General features: G+C 38.8%; 1 protein-coding gene across 1 annotated transcript in view; it reads left to right on the top strand.

The window, feature by feature from the left end:
• The window catches only part of LOC120305935, a 32,003-nt gene extending 23,420 nt beyond the window's left edge, over window positions 1-8,583 (top strand). Inside the window, exon 3 of the mRNA XM_039338382.1 lies at window positions 8,483-8,583. Within this exon, the coding sequence (XP_039194316.1) occupies window positions 8,483-8,533 (51 nt within the window). The 3' untranslated portion in view covers window positions 8,534-8,583. The remainder of the gene's footprint in view (window positions 1-8,482) is intronic.
• The last annotated feature ends 8,625 nt before the right edge of the window (window positions 8,584-17,208 follow it).

The raw sequence follows: 17,208 nt of genomic DNA on the forward strand, positions 1-17,208 counted from the left end.
ACAGTATAGAAATGATGAAAATAGTGATATAAATATTAAGTACAACACGAAAAATATCCCACTGAAAATTATACATCTGTCTAGTGGATTAGAAAAAATGGAATGTTTATGATATGGAAGGCAAATTTATCTTGTTCCCATCAAACAATAGATTTAAGTATCTGATTTTATGTAATAGAACAGTATCATAAGTTGACACCAATCATAGAATAGGAAGGGTGGATTAGTTGTGTTTACAACACTACTGTATCTAATACTTTATAGTAATACTAATGTGTTCAATAGTAATGCTTCTTTTTGTTATGGGAACAGTTCATTTCTCCATTGAGCATCTGCGGTAGTGACCCTGGTTTAGGATTGGATTGGATTGGATTGGATAGAATAGAATAGAATAGAATAGAATAGAATAGAATAGAATAGAATAGAATAGAATAGAATAGAATAGAATAGAATATGGAAGGGACCTTGGAGGCCTTCTAGTCCAGCCGTCTGTTCAAGAAGGAGACTTTATATCGTTTCAGACAAGTGGCTGTCCAGTCTCTTCTTAAAAACCTCCAGTGATGAAGCACCCACAATGTCTGAAGACAAGTTGTTCCACTAGTTAATTGTCCTCACTGTTAGGAAGTGTCTCCTTAATTCCAGGTTGCTTCTCTCCTTGTTTAGTTTCCATTCATTGTTTCTTGTCCTGCTTTCAGGTGCTTTGGAAAATAAATTGACCCCCTCCTCCTTGTGGCAGCCTCTCAAATATTGAAATACTGCTATCATGTCCCCCCTAGTCCTTCTTTTCTCTAGACCAGGGGTAGGCAACCCAAAACACTCAAAGAGCCACTTGGACCCGTTTCCCACCAAAAACAAAACACTGGGAGCCGCAAAACCCTTTTGATATCTAAAATGAAGATAACACTGCATATATCCTTTTTTACCTTTATTATAGGTGTGTATGTGTGTGTGTGTGTGTGTGTGTATGTGTGTGTGTATATATATATATATATAGAAAACCCGAACAACCAAAGACCCGAACAACCAAAGACCTACATATATATGTGTGTGTGTGTGTGTGTGTATACACACACACACACACACACACACACACACACACAGACAGACACAGACACATATACACATTCAAAATAAAAGTAAAAATATGACTCTTGGGAATATCCATACTATTAAAATAATGATCACCAAGAGAATGCTTTAAGAGAATAAAATTACATACACACACAGGTAAAAAAAGGATGTATGCAGTGTTATCTTCATTTTAGATGTCAAAAGGGTCTCTCTCTCCTTCCCTCTCTATCTTCCCTTGGTCTGCCACTCCTCTTCCCCTACTCTCTCTCTCTCTCCCTCTCTCTCTCTTTCTCTCTCTTTCTCCCCCTCCCCTCCTATCTGCTGCTCACCTGGCAAGCTTCAGGCTGTTGTCCAACAATCTCATGGGTAGGCAACCTCGTCTCTTTTATGACTCATGGACTTCAACTCCCAGAATTCCTGAGTCAGCCTAGCTGGGCTAGCTAGCTCTCTCCTGCCCTTCCTGCTTCCTGCTTCCTTCAGAGACGCAGCAAAGGGAGGAGCTCCGCCCAGAAAGCTTTTCAGCTCCTCGGAGAACACTGTGAGTGCACTCTCTTTTACACACACACACACAAAACACACACACACACACACAGAGAGAGAGAGAGAGAGAGAGAGGGAGAGAAGCAGGGAAGTGCAATTGCCTCTCTCTGTCTCTGTCTCTCTCTGCAAAGGCAGAGGAGGCTGGGAGCCACAGGGGAAGGCTCAAAGAGCCGCATGCGGCTCCGGAGCCGCAGGTTGCCGACCTGTGCTCTAGACTGTCAATTCCCAAATCCTCTAACCATTCTTCATGTTATTGTCTTCAGGCTTTTAATCATCTTAGTTGTTCTTCTTTGCACTTTTTCCAAATTCTCCACACACATCTTTTTTGTAATGTAGTGACCAAAACTGGATGTAGTATTCCACATGTGGCCTTACTAAGGCCTGATAAAGCGGTACTAATACCTCATGTGATTTTGATTCTATGCCTCTGTTTAAATAACCAAGGATTGTATTAGCTTTTTTGGCTGCTGCCACACACTGCTGACTCATGTTTAAGTGATTGTCCAGTAGGACTGCAAGCTCCCTCGCATAGTTACTGTTTTTGAGGCCGATTTTGCCTAATCTGTATTTGCATCTTTGGTTTTTCCTGCCCAGGTATAAAATCTTGCTTTTCTCCACATTAAATATTTTGTTGGATAGGAAACAATGGGTGGAAACTAATCAAGGAGAGAAGCTACCTGGAATTAAGGAGACACTTCCTAACAGTGAGGACAATTAACCTGTGGAACAACTTGTCTTCAGACATTGTGGGTGCTTCATCACTGGAGGTTTTTAAGAAGAGACTGGACAGCCACTTCTCTGAAAAGCTATAAAGTCTCCTTCTTGAACAGACAGCTGGACTAGAAGGCCTCCAAGGTCCCTTCCATATTCTATTCTATTCTATTCTATTCTATTCTATTCTATTCTATTCTATTCTATTCTATTCTATCCTATCCTATCCTATCCTATCCTATCCTATCCTATCCTATCCTATTGTTCAAATCTGTCAAGTTCCTTTTGGATTCTGAGCTTGTCTTCTGGGATGTTGGCTATTCCTGCCAGCTTAGTGTCATCTGCAAATCTGATGAGATCCCCTTCTATTCCCTCATCTAAGTCATTTATGAAGATATTGAAGAGTTCTGGGCCTAAACCAGAACCTTGTGGTACCGCACTGCTTAACTTCCCTCCATGTAAATATATACCATTAGGGAGTACTCATTGAGTATGGTTTGTCAGCCAGTTACAAATCCATCTGGTGGTAATGTTATCTATAACACATGTTTCTAGTTTACCAAGAAGTTGGTTGTGATCTACTTTGTTAAATGCCTTGCTGAAGTCAAAATATACTATGTCCACAGCCTTTTGCTGGTCTACTAATTTAGTCACTTTGTCAAAGAATGAAATAAGATTGGTTTGACATGATCTGTTTTTAATAAATCCGCGCTGGCTTTTAGTTATAACTTTATTTGTTTCTAGATGTTCACAGATCTGTTTTTTTATTATTTTTTCCAGTATCTTCCCAGGTATTGTTGTCAGACTGATTGGTCTGTAGTTTCCTGGGTTCCTGGCATTTTCCAGGCCCTCACGGTCCATGAACAGCTTCTTGGCCTTCCATTTCCTTCCTTCACTATCTACCCCTCCCCCCTGTTTCTATGGCAAGTTGATTAACGATAGAAGCTTACAGGCATCATAACAATTCAAACTTGACATGGACTTGAAAAAGATCTAGAGAGGTCTTTCCTTTAAGATATTATGAGTAGTTCAGCTGAGAAAGTGAAAGATTGTGTTGTAATTGTTATGGTGGAGCACTTGGCCAGTGTGGGTGGTTTTCAATAGACTTGTGTTTCTAATTTGCCATCATTTGCCTCTGCTGGTAAGGATATCCAGGAAGGGTAATATGTGGTTGTTTTCTTCTTCCCTTGTGATTTTTGTTTCTTTGAAGACGTTGTTGATTGTTTTATGTGCCTCTTCTAGTTGATCCTTTTTTATTATGAGAAAGATGTTGTCTACACACTGGTTACATACTTTTGGTTATATATGTGGGAATGCTACCATTTCTAGATACCGCATTATACTCTCAGCTATGAGTCCTGAGAATTTTATTTGACCCAGAGTTGTTTTGAATTGGATGACTTCAAAAACCCAATAGTTTAAATTAATTAAATTAGTTTATGGTCTTGGATTTATATGGAATCCAGGTATTAATCTAAGCAAGGTCAGTTAGGCTATCATTTACTGGGTATGGTAGATGGGAACCAGATAAAATGTTGATATTAAATCATATTATTTTACAGGAAACCTTATGGCTCTTGGACATTTCTTATACATTAATTTGTATAAAGTAGATAATTTGGACTTTAGAAGACCTTGTAGAGAAACCTCAAAATAGTCTAATCGTATAAAAACCTGCAAAGCTTAGAGCAGAAATTCCCAGGGGAAGAAAGGGAAGGAGGGAGAGAGGGAGGGAAGGAAGGAAGGAAGGAAGGAAGGAAGGAAGGAAGGAAGGAAGGAAGGAACAAAGGAAGGAAAACAAAATATCCCATTAATTTATCATCCAACTTCCAGGGTGAAGTTGGCACAAGTTTCTAAGCTAATTTTAAAGCTATGGAATTAAATACATTTTCAAAACAGACTACTTTCAAGCAAAATGAACCCCCTCACTCAAATTTATACATGCTAATAATTAGATAATCACTATTTAATTTTTCTTCAAGCTCATTTGTAATTGCTTTTTGCATTATTTTAAATTACAAAGAATTAAATTACATTTTAAAATTAAAAAATAAGAAAATTACATCAAATCCCTATTACATTTTTATTTCCATTATTATTATTGCCTGCTTTATTGCCACCCCCCACAGAGTTTAAAATAAACTTTTCTATCTTTTTCCTCCATCTTTTCTACTCCAGTCCACGCCATTGTTTATTTAGTTATTAAACGTATATCTTACCATTCACCCCCAAACAGTCAAGAAAACTATAAAATGCAGATTAAAAAAACACATTTATGATGAAAGCATTAATATGTATCAGTAAAAAAGTTCCTGAAATAAAAATATGTTAATAAGAAAATGTTGCTTTCCATGACCAGTTGGATGTAAACACCAGCTTAAGTTTGTGTAGCTTTCTTTGGCAGTGACCTCTGGGATCCACTTTTCTGCTTATCATTGTCATTCTATTATATTTGTTCACCTAGAATAATGGATCGCTTCATACTCTGGCTCACAACTTACTGTAAGTTTTATGGACTAATATACCAACAAATCAGAGGAACCACCCATGGGAACACCATTCTCAGGGCTCATAGCACTCTATAGGATCTATAGCATTCCCACACATACAACCAAAAGTATGAAACCAGTATATAGATGACATCTTTGTAATAATAAAAAAGGAACAACTACAGGAGACATATTTATTTATGAGACTTATATACCGCTTTAAGTGCAAGCACTCTCTAAGCAGTGTACACCAGTAAGCAATGTATATATATATATTTACATTGCCCCCAACAATCTGGGTCCTCATTTTACCTACCCCAGAAGGATGGAAGGCTGAGTCAACCTTGAGCCGGTGAGATTTGAACCGCTGACCTGCTGAACACAGTCAGCTAAAGTGGCCTGCAGTACTGCACTCTAACTGCTGCGCCACCTCAGCTCTTTATGAAACAATATCTTCAAAGAAATAAAAGTCACAAGGGAAGGAGAAAACAATAACACATTACCTTCCTGGAATGGACAAATGGTAAAAAATAACTATAGTTTCAAATGAGAAACTGGAAGCATACTATCTAAATTAAAAATACTAGGGAATTTCTGGAATTCAGACAAATCATTCATCAATAAATGTTTGCCACATATTTAATTTTTTTAATGGCATTCTAGGGCTTCTTGTTCATCTAACAAACATAAATATAGTAGTACTATTTTGTTTAATTAAATCTTAATTTTTTCCCCAGAATTTCCCTAATTTTCCGAAGCTCTCATTGAGAGAAATGGTTTTAGGACATGTGATAAAAACATCAGCAACAACTGGCATTTGGAAGTTGAAGTAAACTTTATTTTTTACAAGCTTGCCATATGCAAGGGTTTCAGCTGGTGCCTACCTAGGCGAATTACTTCTCCGATTACAGTTGTGGAGCAGTTGCCAGAACTCAACTAAGCATACAAAACAACATCATTTAAAGCCATACCATAAAGCTATATATATTCAAATCACATGTGAATAATCTCCTTTACACATGTGATACACAACTGAACTAACTGCGCACAACCATCTGGATTTGCCATCTGTTCCTCCACATCAAATACTGACTCCCAATTTGGCCTCCATGCAAAGACTGTAAATTTGTAAATGCCTTCATCCCCAATCATCTCAAGGGCAGTGCTGGAGTTAGCCTTTTGACCTGATGGTTGGGCAGAGTCCAACGCACTAGCAGAGGTCTCTTGAGGTAGACAATCTTACCACTTGGATGGCTGCATCAGAGAAATAGCCCATAGAGGTGCCTCAATAAAGTGTCTGAGCCATATGTTCCTTTGGTAATCTCTTCACGAGGGCTCTTGGGTGATCCTCAGCTACCCCATTCTGAAAAAATCTTCAGGAGAGAGCCCAACTTTTATTTCTTCCTCCTTATGTCTGGTAGAAATCAAGTGTATTCTCCCAGATTCCCCAGTTTTGTACCCTTTCCGTTCATTTTATAACTGGAGATTTTATTTTTCATCTACTTACTTGTATTTTATATTGCCTTATTTTATTATTTATTTATCATATTTATATGCTGCCCATCTCACCTCTTTTTACCATTACTGTCCACATTTTCTTGTATACATATTTTCTTATCATTCTTATATAATTTGTAATTATTTTTGGTAAACTGATATACACACACAAATAAACACACACATATGCATACATGTATAGTAGGTTTTATCTTGCTGTTTTTCTGACCTTATGGTTGTAATAAATGATTTGATTTGAAACAGGATTGATGATTTCATCAGTGATTGTACTTCCTTTGAAGTCCAATTTCAATTAATGTGAAAGTAACCAGGAAAGGGTATTCAAAAAATGATGAATTTCTTTGTTTCTCATTTGAGATACCCACAATGTTCTTCTACCTCTCATCTTTCAGTTACTTCAAATAATACTTCAATTCTTTAACATTCTTCTTCTAACATTGTTTGCATGTCTTAAGCCCCCAAACCATTTTTCTCTACCTCTTCAACTTCCAAAAGTAACACTGTGCCATCTTATCACAATATATTGGACCATAGCTCCCACAGTTTCTGGTGTGTTTTTGATGTTGCTTGCTGATGTTTTTTGTTTTTGATGATGCTTGCAGATGTTTTTTTTATGTTGCTTGCAGTGCAGATGTTTCCTTACCAGACTAGATAACATCGTCAGTGCTATTGAGTGTGGGGTTTGCTGCCTGTTTATACACCATAGCTTGCCTTGCCCGTGTTGGTGGGGGTATGGTTTCACCTACATCCCTGCCCAACTCAGCCTTTGTGTCTAAGAACAATTGGAATTTAAATCACACTGGTTAGTAGAATGATATTCTGCATTTTCTACGAGTTTTTCATGCTCACCCCTTGAGCCCTGGTGATGAAGTGGTCATAATGCAGTATTGCAGGCAAACTCTGCCCACAGCCTGGAATTTGATCCTGATGGGGTCAAGATTGACTGAGCCTTCCATCCTCCTGAGATTGGTAAAATGAGGACCCAGATTGTTGGGGGCAATAGGCTGATATTGTGAACAGCTCAGAGAGTGCTATAAAGCATTATGGAGCGGTGTATACTGTAAGTCTAAGTGCTATTGCTGTAGCTATTTCCAACATGAGCTGCAAAAATTTTCAGCATCTTACATGGCTTGACTTTTCTTTCCAAACTTTATAGCATTTGGTCCCTTCCCATAAAGCATCCTGGCAGTTTCTGTAGACCACGGTGTGACATTCTGGTGCCACAATAGGACACTTATCTCTTTTCAATTATCCTGGTTCATCTAATCCTCCCAATGAGCTGAGACGTGATATTCAAAATGTGTGGGATCTTTCATGCTTTGTATATTAATAGCAATATTTGGCAATTCTGACAGTATTTACCAGTTTTGAAAATATACTTTGGAGAACTCTGCCAGGCCCAGAAATGAAGTTTTAGGGCTCCAGTTTCATCATCATCATTTTGCTTCATATTTTACAAATCATGTGATACAGTACATGCAATCCCCCATTTATATTTTTCTCCCTTGCTTAAAGCAAAAATAAGTTTCAATATCTCTAACTCTTCCCTTGTTTTTTTTTTCAATTCATACTAGATTCTCCTAGCCATATAACCCATGAAGTAGAACAAAGTTAACCCTGAAAGAGATTCCTTTGGGAAATGCTAGGCAGATATCCACTGTTAAAGAACTTTAATTTCTCTGGTGAAAATAAATCAGAAGCTCTCACAGTTGACTGCATTTAGCTGATTCAAATAACCTCTTTATATTCATATCAAAATATTTACAATACCATACATTCTTCTTTACAGCAACATAGCACAATGAAAATTTCTTACAGAGAGATACAGAGACAGACTTGAGTCTGAATAAAAAAAAATCCAGCTCCTAACTCAATACCCTTTTGCACAGACTCAGTGGCACTTTTCTCACATTGGCTGACTGAGTTACCACATGACTCTTCCTGCTCATGAATATTCCAACATCCATTGCTAAGAATATGTGGACTAACTAAGGTTTACTTGATGTCTGCCATTCTGAAAAATAGTTTTGTTATTGTGTGTGTGTGTGTTTATTTAGAGCTGAGTAGACAAAACCTAAGCACTAAATGCAAGAAGTCAAGCTAATTTCTCTTCTCCCTATTAAGTTTTTGATTTATGCTTTGTTTGCAAACAGCTGCTGATGTCTCCTGAAAATTTGCAGAACAGACATCGTATAAATCAGTGATGGTGAACCTTTTAGAGACTGAGTGCCCAAACTGCAACCCAAAACCCACTTATGTATTGCCAGGTGCCGGGTGAGTGTGGCCCGCTGGGTGTGGCTATGGTGGTCATGGCAAATGGGTGGGCATGGCCAGCTCAATGTTGCTCCTGGGGAGGATGCCTGTGGGGGCCGGGCGGGGTTGGGGGAGATCCAGGGCATCTGTGGCGGGTGGGGCAGTGTGCAGGAAGCTTGTCCTGCAGGGTGAGGCAAGGCGAGGTAAGGCAGGGGTGCCATTATCGCAGGGCAAGGCGAGGCAGGGGCCGGGGTGGCTGCTGCCTGACACCATCAGCCCCCACAGAGGCCAACAAGCGCATGGGTGCTGGGATGCATCTGGCCACATGGGACCTCAGCGAGTTAGCAGGCAGCTGGTTGAAGAGGATGGTTGCCATCTCCAGGGCATGGCGCGCGTGCCCACAGAGAGCGCTCTGAGTGCCGCCTCTGGCACACGTGCCATAGGTTCGCCACCACTGGCATAGATAATTTTGATAATATATTCTGTAACAGTGCAAATTCACTTCTTTTTTCTTAATCTGCATAAAAGCAGGAACTTTGAAACATATCCGGCAGAAAAATATAGTTAGCATATTTTTAAAAATTGCTAAGTCAATGGTTAAAAGCATTGGCTTTTGGGAGATCTTACACTGTGTTAAGAATCAATATAACTTTTCTAAGTTTCGGCTTCTGAAAGAGGACCTGGATCATAGTCTCTAGTATTTGAGCAGACATATATGATAGTTCTGGAAATGAGAACTTTCTGAGAACTGGGAACCAAACTTAACATTTGAACAGGACAGACTTACCAGCTCTGAGCTGCAAAAATCAAGATAATTACCAGACGGCAGCAAAGGGCATGATTTATCTATTTTCCTTTGCTGCCATCTAGTGGTCACCCAAAATCTTGTACAGTAGTCCAGCCAATGACAGCTTTAAAAGAGGCAAACCAAAGCAATGTTCCAGTGTCATGGGAAAGTTGCCTAAATAGTAATTGATTAATTAATTTTAGTCATTTCTTAAGTTGCTATTTACTGTACTGAAAAAGAACCCCCAAATGGCTTATATAGGACTAATGAAAACAAGAATAATTTCTCACCATTGATTTACAATGTAAAATAAGAGAAACATGGGATGAAAGAGTTAAAATAAGTAAATTCAGGCACCAAACTATAAAGATTTCTTGTCTGTGTTCTTATGACATATTGAGCCTCTGATCAGCAATTGCTTTTTGGTTTAGTATGTTGTCCAAATCCAATCCAGATAGTGGATAATGATTTGTATTGTATGAACTTATAAAATTAGTTCATTGAGTAGCCAAAATGCATTTTATGCAAACATAGCCATCATATCCTTTGGTAATCAAAACAATTCAAGGAGAGGAAGCCAAAATGAAATTGGTCATTAAGCAGAATGGCCTTGTTCATTTTAACACAACTATAGCCTAATTTAAATCCTCTTTTCATGCTTCACTAGGAAAGCTATCTGCAAATAAAAAATTAACAACAGGTGGATTGGATTAGATCTTGGTCTTGTTTGAGGCTTGTAAGAATTATTCACTAGTTGTTGTACTGCAGCATGAATCATGTACATAAAACAGCTTTCAAAATGGCATCCAGCTTAGACTGTCTTCTGGATTCTACCCTTTCATTAACGCAGGGGTGTCAAACTGCCGGCAGGCCAGACACGTCACCAGGAAATCGCGCCTACCCCATTGCCGGCAATGGAGAAAAAGCTCCGATACGTTGCGCAACATCACGTGATGTAGCGAGTTTGACATGTCTGCATTAATTTATATATTTAATTCCAAGTTAAAATGACATTCTTATACATACCTCCTTGGTAATGAACTCCACTGAACTCAGTCTTTGAAGTTAAAAAATGTGGATTGTAACAGGGGTTGCAATTCTTGCATACTGACTGACAAAGTTTTAGAGAGGTGACTTGGCTTCAGAGTAAAAGATAAAGGAATGTTTAACAGAATAACAGAGTTGGAAGGGACCTTGGAGGTCTTCTAGTCTAACCCCCTGCTCAAGCAGGAGACCATATACCAGTCAAACTGCCGGCCTGCGGGCCAGATATATCACAATGAAACTGCGCCCATCCCATTGCCAGCAATAGGTAAAACGTCCTGATACATCGCGTGACGTCATGTGACGTTGCGAGTTTGACATGCCTGCCATATACCATTCCAGACAAATGGATATCCAGTCTCTTCTTAAAAGCCTTCTGAATATTACCCACAACCCCTGAAGCCAAACTGTTCCACTGGTTGATTGTTCTCACTATCAGGAAATTTCTCCTTAGTTCTAGATTGCTTCTCTCCTTGATTCCATCCATTGGCAAATGTTTCCATCCATTGCCTTCTGGTGTTTTTTTACTAGTGTTGTTTATTCCTCCTCTGATGCTGTTTACTCCTAAGTAGAAAAAGTAACGTTAAAAGAATTGTGCTGGATGAGACCAGAGACTGTGTATCGTTCTTCCCAAATGTCCTATCTTTAAGAAAGATACAAGCAGGCCAAGCATAATTTGTTTTTTTGCAACTCCTTCACCCATGTTTAAGAATTACTGTACCTCTGTTGGAGTTTAGCATTTACTTCCTCTGGAATCTTCAAAATTAAATTTAAGCAAATTAAAAATATCTGCAGGTACTCAAATGCGATATTGTGGATTAGTTCCTAATAAGAAGCAGGTTTTGAGTTGGCATTTGAATTGCTAATCAAATATTTACTTCATTGAATCTCTGCTTGTATACCTTTCCGTTTTCCAAGCAAGCAGCTGTGGAATGGAAAGTAGGGGGCTAAGAAACCTTCTCAGTTTAATAAAATAAGCAAAACTCATTAATTTTGTACATAAAACATGACTTGTGTTTATCCTTGTTTGTTTTACTGCAACAGGACTTCCAAGTAATCCTAAGCCCACCTTTCTGTGGTTTGCATTGAAAGCTTCTCAAAACAAGTCTATTTGATATGCAGATGACTTCATTGTTTGATTATGTACGAATGTCTGTCACCCTACGTTTAATGCATTTTTGAGTCAGCCCTGTTTGTCCCAACATTATGTGCATGAGAAAAACCAACACCAGAGTTTCAGTAAAAGCTTACTTTTGAAAGATTATAAAAGGAATATGATTTATCCCAATCGGTTTAAATGGCAGTGAAAAGCATCTGTTACATTCCTGGTTTGATCCATATGAATTACCAGCCTCTGAAACTCTGGCAGTTTTGTATGAATTGGATTACATTTTATAGAGAGTAATCTACCGATCCAATGATATCAGCAATAAATTTGTTTTTACAGAAATAATTTGCAAAAATATAGAGAATTGGAGTATTATATATTCTGTGATTGCATAGTTTGTCAGAGGGATCTTTGTAGAACCCCCTCTTTCAATTGACCCATTTTACTTTTGACACTTGGCATAAGATGCTTATTGTTCCCATTTCTTTTATGAAACAGCCTCCTCATTAAAAATGTCCTGATATTCTGGAACTTCTGGAGAGTCTAGTCCAGGGGTAGGCAACCTTGGCTCTTTTATGACTCATGGACTTCAACTCCCAGAATTCCTGAGCCAGCTTGGGAGTTGAAGTCCATGAGTCATAAAAGAGCCAAGGTTGCCTACCCCTGGTCTAGTCCAACGGATGTTGACTATTTTGATTTGTCCTCCTCCATTCGTGTGAAAAGCATCTTTTTCCAAGGTGTTTTCCTGTTGAAAGGATTAGCTGGTGACATCACCATTGCCCAGGGGACAGGCGAGGAGGCTCTTTTCATGTCCTTGGTATTTTCCCACTGAAGTGGTACCTATTTATCTAATTGCGTTTGCATGCTTTCGAACTGCTACATGGGCAGGAGATGGGATAAATTGACGGGAGCTCATTTTGTCACACAGCTCATTCTTGTGTTTTGAACTGTTGAGCTATCGACCTCTCAATGGTCTTCTAACTCCATCTGCAAACCACATGAGCCACTGGAGCTCCTTTGATCCCTACTGTGCACATTTTATTTAAATACCTTTGTTGTTTTTCGTAAATTCTTAACAGCTTCCCAATGATTGTGGAAATGAATGCATGGATGGATGGATGAATATTAATAGTAATAGTTTCAGGCTTTAAGAAAGCTTAAGTATCAGTATTTATATACAATAGATTGCCCTGCCAATGTTTGTAGGGATGTGGTTTTCTCCTTGGTAATTCCTTGATTGGGGGTATTATTTTCTGCTTGATTGTTTGTTTGATATTTAAAACTAAACTTTATTAGGATTTCATTGCTTGTCTGAAATTAAACTTTATTAGGGTGGTAGCACCAGTGTTTGGATTTTTCTGTGTCCCTTTGCTGCAATCTAGTGCAGGGGTAGGCAACCTTGGCTCTTTTATGACTCGTGGACTTCAACTCCCAGAATTCCTGAGCCAGCATGGCTCAGCTTGGAAACTTCTCCTTTCCCCTCAGCATGGCTGGCTCAGGAATTCTGGGAGTTGAAGTCCATGAGTCATAAAAGAGCCAAGGTTGCCTATCCCTGATCTAGTGGTTCTCTAAATCTTTGCAGTCCAGACCCAACTGCTTTCTTCAAACCTTAACTCTCTTAACAAGAATGATTCAGGGCTGTTCCACTCATACACCACGCATTTTACCCTTTCGGTCTCTCTCCTTTGCTCCAGTCCTCTCAATACCTCCCTAGAAACAAACCTAATTCATCTTAATGGCTTTTTTGTTTAAATAAATGGGTGCTGTTTCTGAGCTCCACACAGGGCAAAGACAGCAACTTTTAACTCATTTCAGGCTCCTTTGCAGATGAAGCTGAAAGGTCGGAATAAATTCCAAATTCATAACCAAAGGCATTCCGTCAGTATTAACTGGCAAAAAATTAATTTGATTTTTTATTATTATTCTACAAAAGCTTTATCTTAATTAGAATACATAACTGAGTACCTCTTAGCATAATTTCCAGTTATTAAAAAGAAGAGCAAATAATCATATTTAATATATGCCCTCCCAAAAAACTCTCACCTGCAAACCACAATTTTCACCCTTGGTTAAAATGCCAATACTTCTCCAGTTTAATGGTGTCCTTTAAAATAATCTTTGGGGGGGGGGAAGTGATATGAAACAGGGAGTCTAGCATTGTACTCTTTCCTTATTGCTTCCCCAGTTAACACCTTTGGGATGGTGAATTTGAAATTCATTAAGACCCCTGGGTATTATAGTTAGTTAAAACCTGACAGCAATAGAACAGAAACTACAGATCTTTGGAGGAGAGCAGGCAGTCAATTAAAAAGTGCTTACAGGTGACCTAGGTAGGCTGTCCATGGTTCACAGGAATTACCTTTTTTTAAGTGCCATTTGATTAGTTCTTTTGATTAAGCATCCCTTGAGTCTACTCATTTGACCCTTTGCAAGCTGATTGTTTTAATTGAGCTATCAGCTTTGAGGAGTCCCCTCGTAACCATTAAGAGAAACTGCCAGGCTCCCCTCCCCTGGTTGTCCCAGCCCATCTCATTTAGCCAATGATTTCTTTTAAAAGGCAGTAGTTTATATCTCCATTTCATTACTCCAAGTCTCTAGGAGATAATGTAACCCCAAAATGGAAGCCATTAGCAAAACCTGCTTTAACGATTGTTAAGTGATTCACTTGGGAAGGGGATTATTTGAACTGGGAGAGCAGAATGGTAAATGGCTTTACAACACTGCAGAAAGAGGCATTCTCTGAAGGATGAGGGAAAGTCCCCCGTCTTGCCAAATTGTAAAATTTTCTGTGTTCTATCCCAGGGCTTTTCAACCTTTTCACCGATTGTACCACTTTTAGGATATGGCAGTATCTGAGAACCACCAGTCGCCTAGCAAGGTGTCAAAAACTTGATGACAAAAAAAGGAAAAAAAGTGATAAAGTACAGGTAGCCCTTGACTTACAACAGTTCGCTTAGTGACTGTTCAAAGTTACAGTGGCACTGAAAAAAGTGGCCCCCAACGCACAGCCGAGCAAGACACCTGCCTGCCCGCCCGGCGGCACTCTCATTCCCCTCCCCCACTACCACTTTTCTAGGATGGTTGTGTACCACCTGCCAGGTGCCAATGTACCACAGATGGTACCCGTACCACTGGTTGAAAAGCCCTGTTCTATCCCATCGATTCCTGTATATCAGAGACGATTGAGTGCTTCCATCTTCATAATTTTTATTGAAGTTTAAAAATAGAAAGATAAAAAAAACTTCAGTAAAAATTATGAAGATGGAAGCACTTAGTTGTCTCTAACATACAGGAATCAGTGAGGTCAGATGCAGAAAAAAAATTACAGGACTTCACACATTTTTCAGAGAATGCCTCTTTCTATTTCCATTAAAAAATAATAGAAGGATATTATGAACTCCATATAGGCATCAGGAAGGACATCCGGCCAGTAAACACTCATCTCCATCCAGTCACCCTAACTCTACCTCAAACTAAGGGACTACAGAATCGTAAAGAGAAAAAAAAAGAGAAAAAAATCCAAAAAGATTCAAAAATGCAGATTAAGAAAAACACAAAACAGAAGAAAAAAGGATAGAGTGAAAGAAAAAATATAAAAAAGGAAAACTATATAAAAATGACTTTTTCCTTCATCAAGAAAAGTATTTCAGAAACTTGTCACCATCTCTAACATTTCAGCCTAGAATCTCTTCATCCCATAGTTCCTCTTTTATCTATTAGCAAATAAGAAAGTCTCATCACTTAATCAGCAAAAGTTCATTAAGAGATACCAGAAATAAAAGTATGATGTCAACGCTGCTAACATCGGATGTTCTTGCTTTGACAACAGATGGAAATGCAGTCATTTTCTCTATTGCTTTTAGAATTAGTTGCTGCTGGGAGAGGGAATAGGAATGAGAGTCCAGCTAGTCATAACAATAATAACTTAGCCGTGGGAACCCAAGGACATTGGGCCCAGAGCTGATAGTGTTTTGGCGGGCTGGAGAGATTGGGAGAAAGCCCGTGCTTCAAGCTAATTGGGGAATGTGATTTATGACTGTTTATTGAAGGAGGGAATTGTGCTTTGTTACTTTGTGCCCAGGGGAGGGGAATTCAGTTTTTGGCTTTACCTATGTAGTGCCGATACCTTGTTTCTCGAATAAAAGATTCTTTAAGGTAAACAATGCTTGAAGTTCTTTTGAAGAGTTTCATCTGTTGGAACCATGACACATATATTTTAATCTTAATCAAGTACTTTTGGTAAGGATTGAAGAGAAATCAGCCAGTGTAATAAAACCTCTCTTTTTGAAGGTTTTTAATATCAAAGATGCAATTTAGAAGTCATTTGCAGTGAAAGTGACTAAGAAAGGAAGTGGGCAAACCCAGCATCTGTCTGAAGGATATCAGCTGCAGCTTGACCAAAGCTGATTCTCAGTGTTCTTAAACTCACCAGAAACTGCTGTTTTATTGTCTCCTTGTGGAGAATGTCTCTGTATGAAGCACTAGGGGCGATCCCAAGTCTTCTCCTTAATCTGGAGAGAAGTTCAGTGGTTCCTCTGAGGTTGTCAACCCCACCCCATGGCAGTTCTCGGATATCAAATGTGAGCTTGCTAACTTCCTGCCCAGCATTCCAACCACTCCAGCCAATGTGCTCCTGCTCTTTGGGATGAAAATGTAGGATAACCTGGAAGCAATTTCTTCTTAAGATGATAGCAGTGTAGCCCTTCTTTAAAGATGTGATGGAGGGCGGAATGCCAAGCAAATTATCCGGAGAGACATGATGCTACTCACCAACGCAATCAGTTATTTTATCATTCCTACAGAGATGTATTTTTCATTTATGCTAACAGGGTGGTTGATTGGATTTTACTCATTAAGTGGGCAGAGTCAAAACCAGTCTTGCTGTTCAAGTTAATTGAGAAATACCATAATACTTGCAGGCTGAAAATTTAAGGTTTTAAAATTGTAACCTATATCAATCAGGCACTCTTCTGATATTAGGCCAAAATCAATCTGTTTAGTGACTTCAGCATAAAGGCCTGTTGGTTTGTGTGTGTGTGTGTGTGTGTGTGTGTGTGTACATATGGTATATATGTGTATGTGGCAAATCTGGCTTACTGGTTTTGCTTTGACAGAAACAGGCCCTATGAAAAAAGGAAGCTTTAACTACACAATATGTATTTATTTAATCACATTTTGACAGATGGCTTATGTATAAACACAATATATGTAAGCCAGACTTAACTGTCTGGAGGAGCAGAATACCAACTATAAAAACCCATGGCAATACTGAGGGAAGGGGCTATCTTGTTCTCTTTTCTTCTTTATTTTTGATTATTCTTTGCAAAAGAAAGGGAGGAATGGAAATGTTTGATCATAAAATCTCGGAACAAGAAGAGGTTAGAATTTTTTTAGCGTTGGGAATATCTGGTTTGAAAATTACCGCCTTGATGGATTAATACTTTCTTTACAGGGTGCTTTGGACTCATTTTCTTCGAGAAAATAAGAGGGGAAACTTGAGTGTTGCTATCACAAGACAATATTTAAATCAGTGCAATTATCACTTGTATGAAGAGTATCCAAGGATGATTCCTCAGTCCTACGTCAAGTAACTGTGAAACCCTGTGGATCAAAAGTCCTCCTTTTCTTTTTTTTAACATACCGTAAATGCCGGCGTATAAGACGACTTCTGCGAGCGCTGAAATCGG

The sequence above is a fragment of the Crotalus tigris genome, unplaced genomic scaffold, assembly GCF_016545835.1.
Source record: "Crotalus tigris isolate CLP2741 ecotype Arizona unplaced genomic scaffold, ASM1654583v1 scf7180000017698.756297, whole genome shotgun sequence".
NCBI classification, from domain to species: domain Eukaryota; kingdom Metazoa; phylum Chordata; class Lepidosauria; order Squamata; family Viperidae; genus Crotalus; species Crotalus tigris.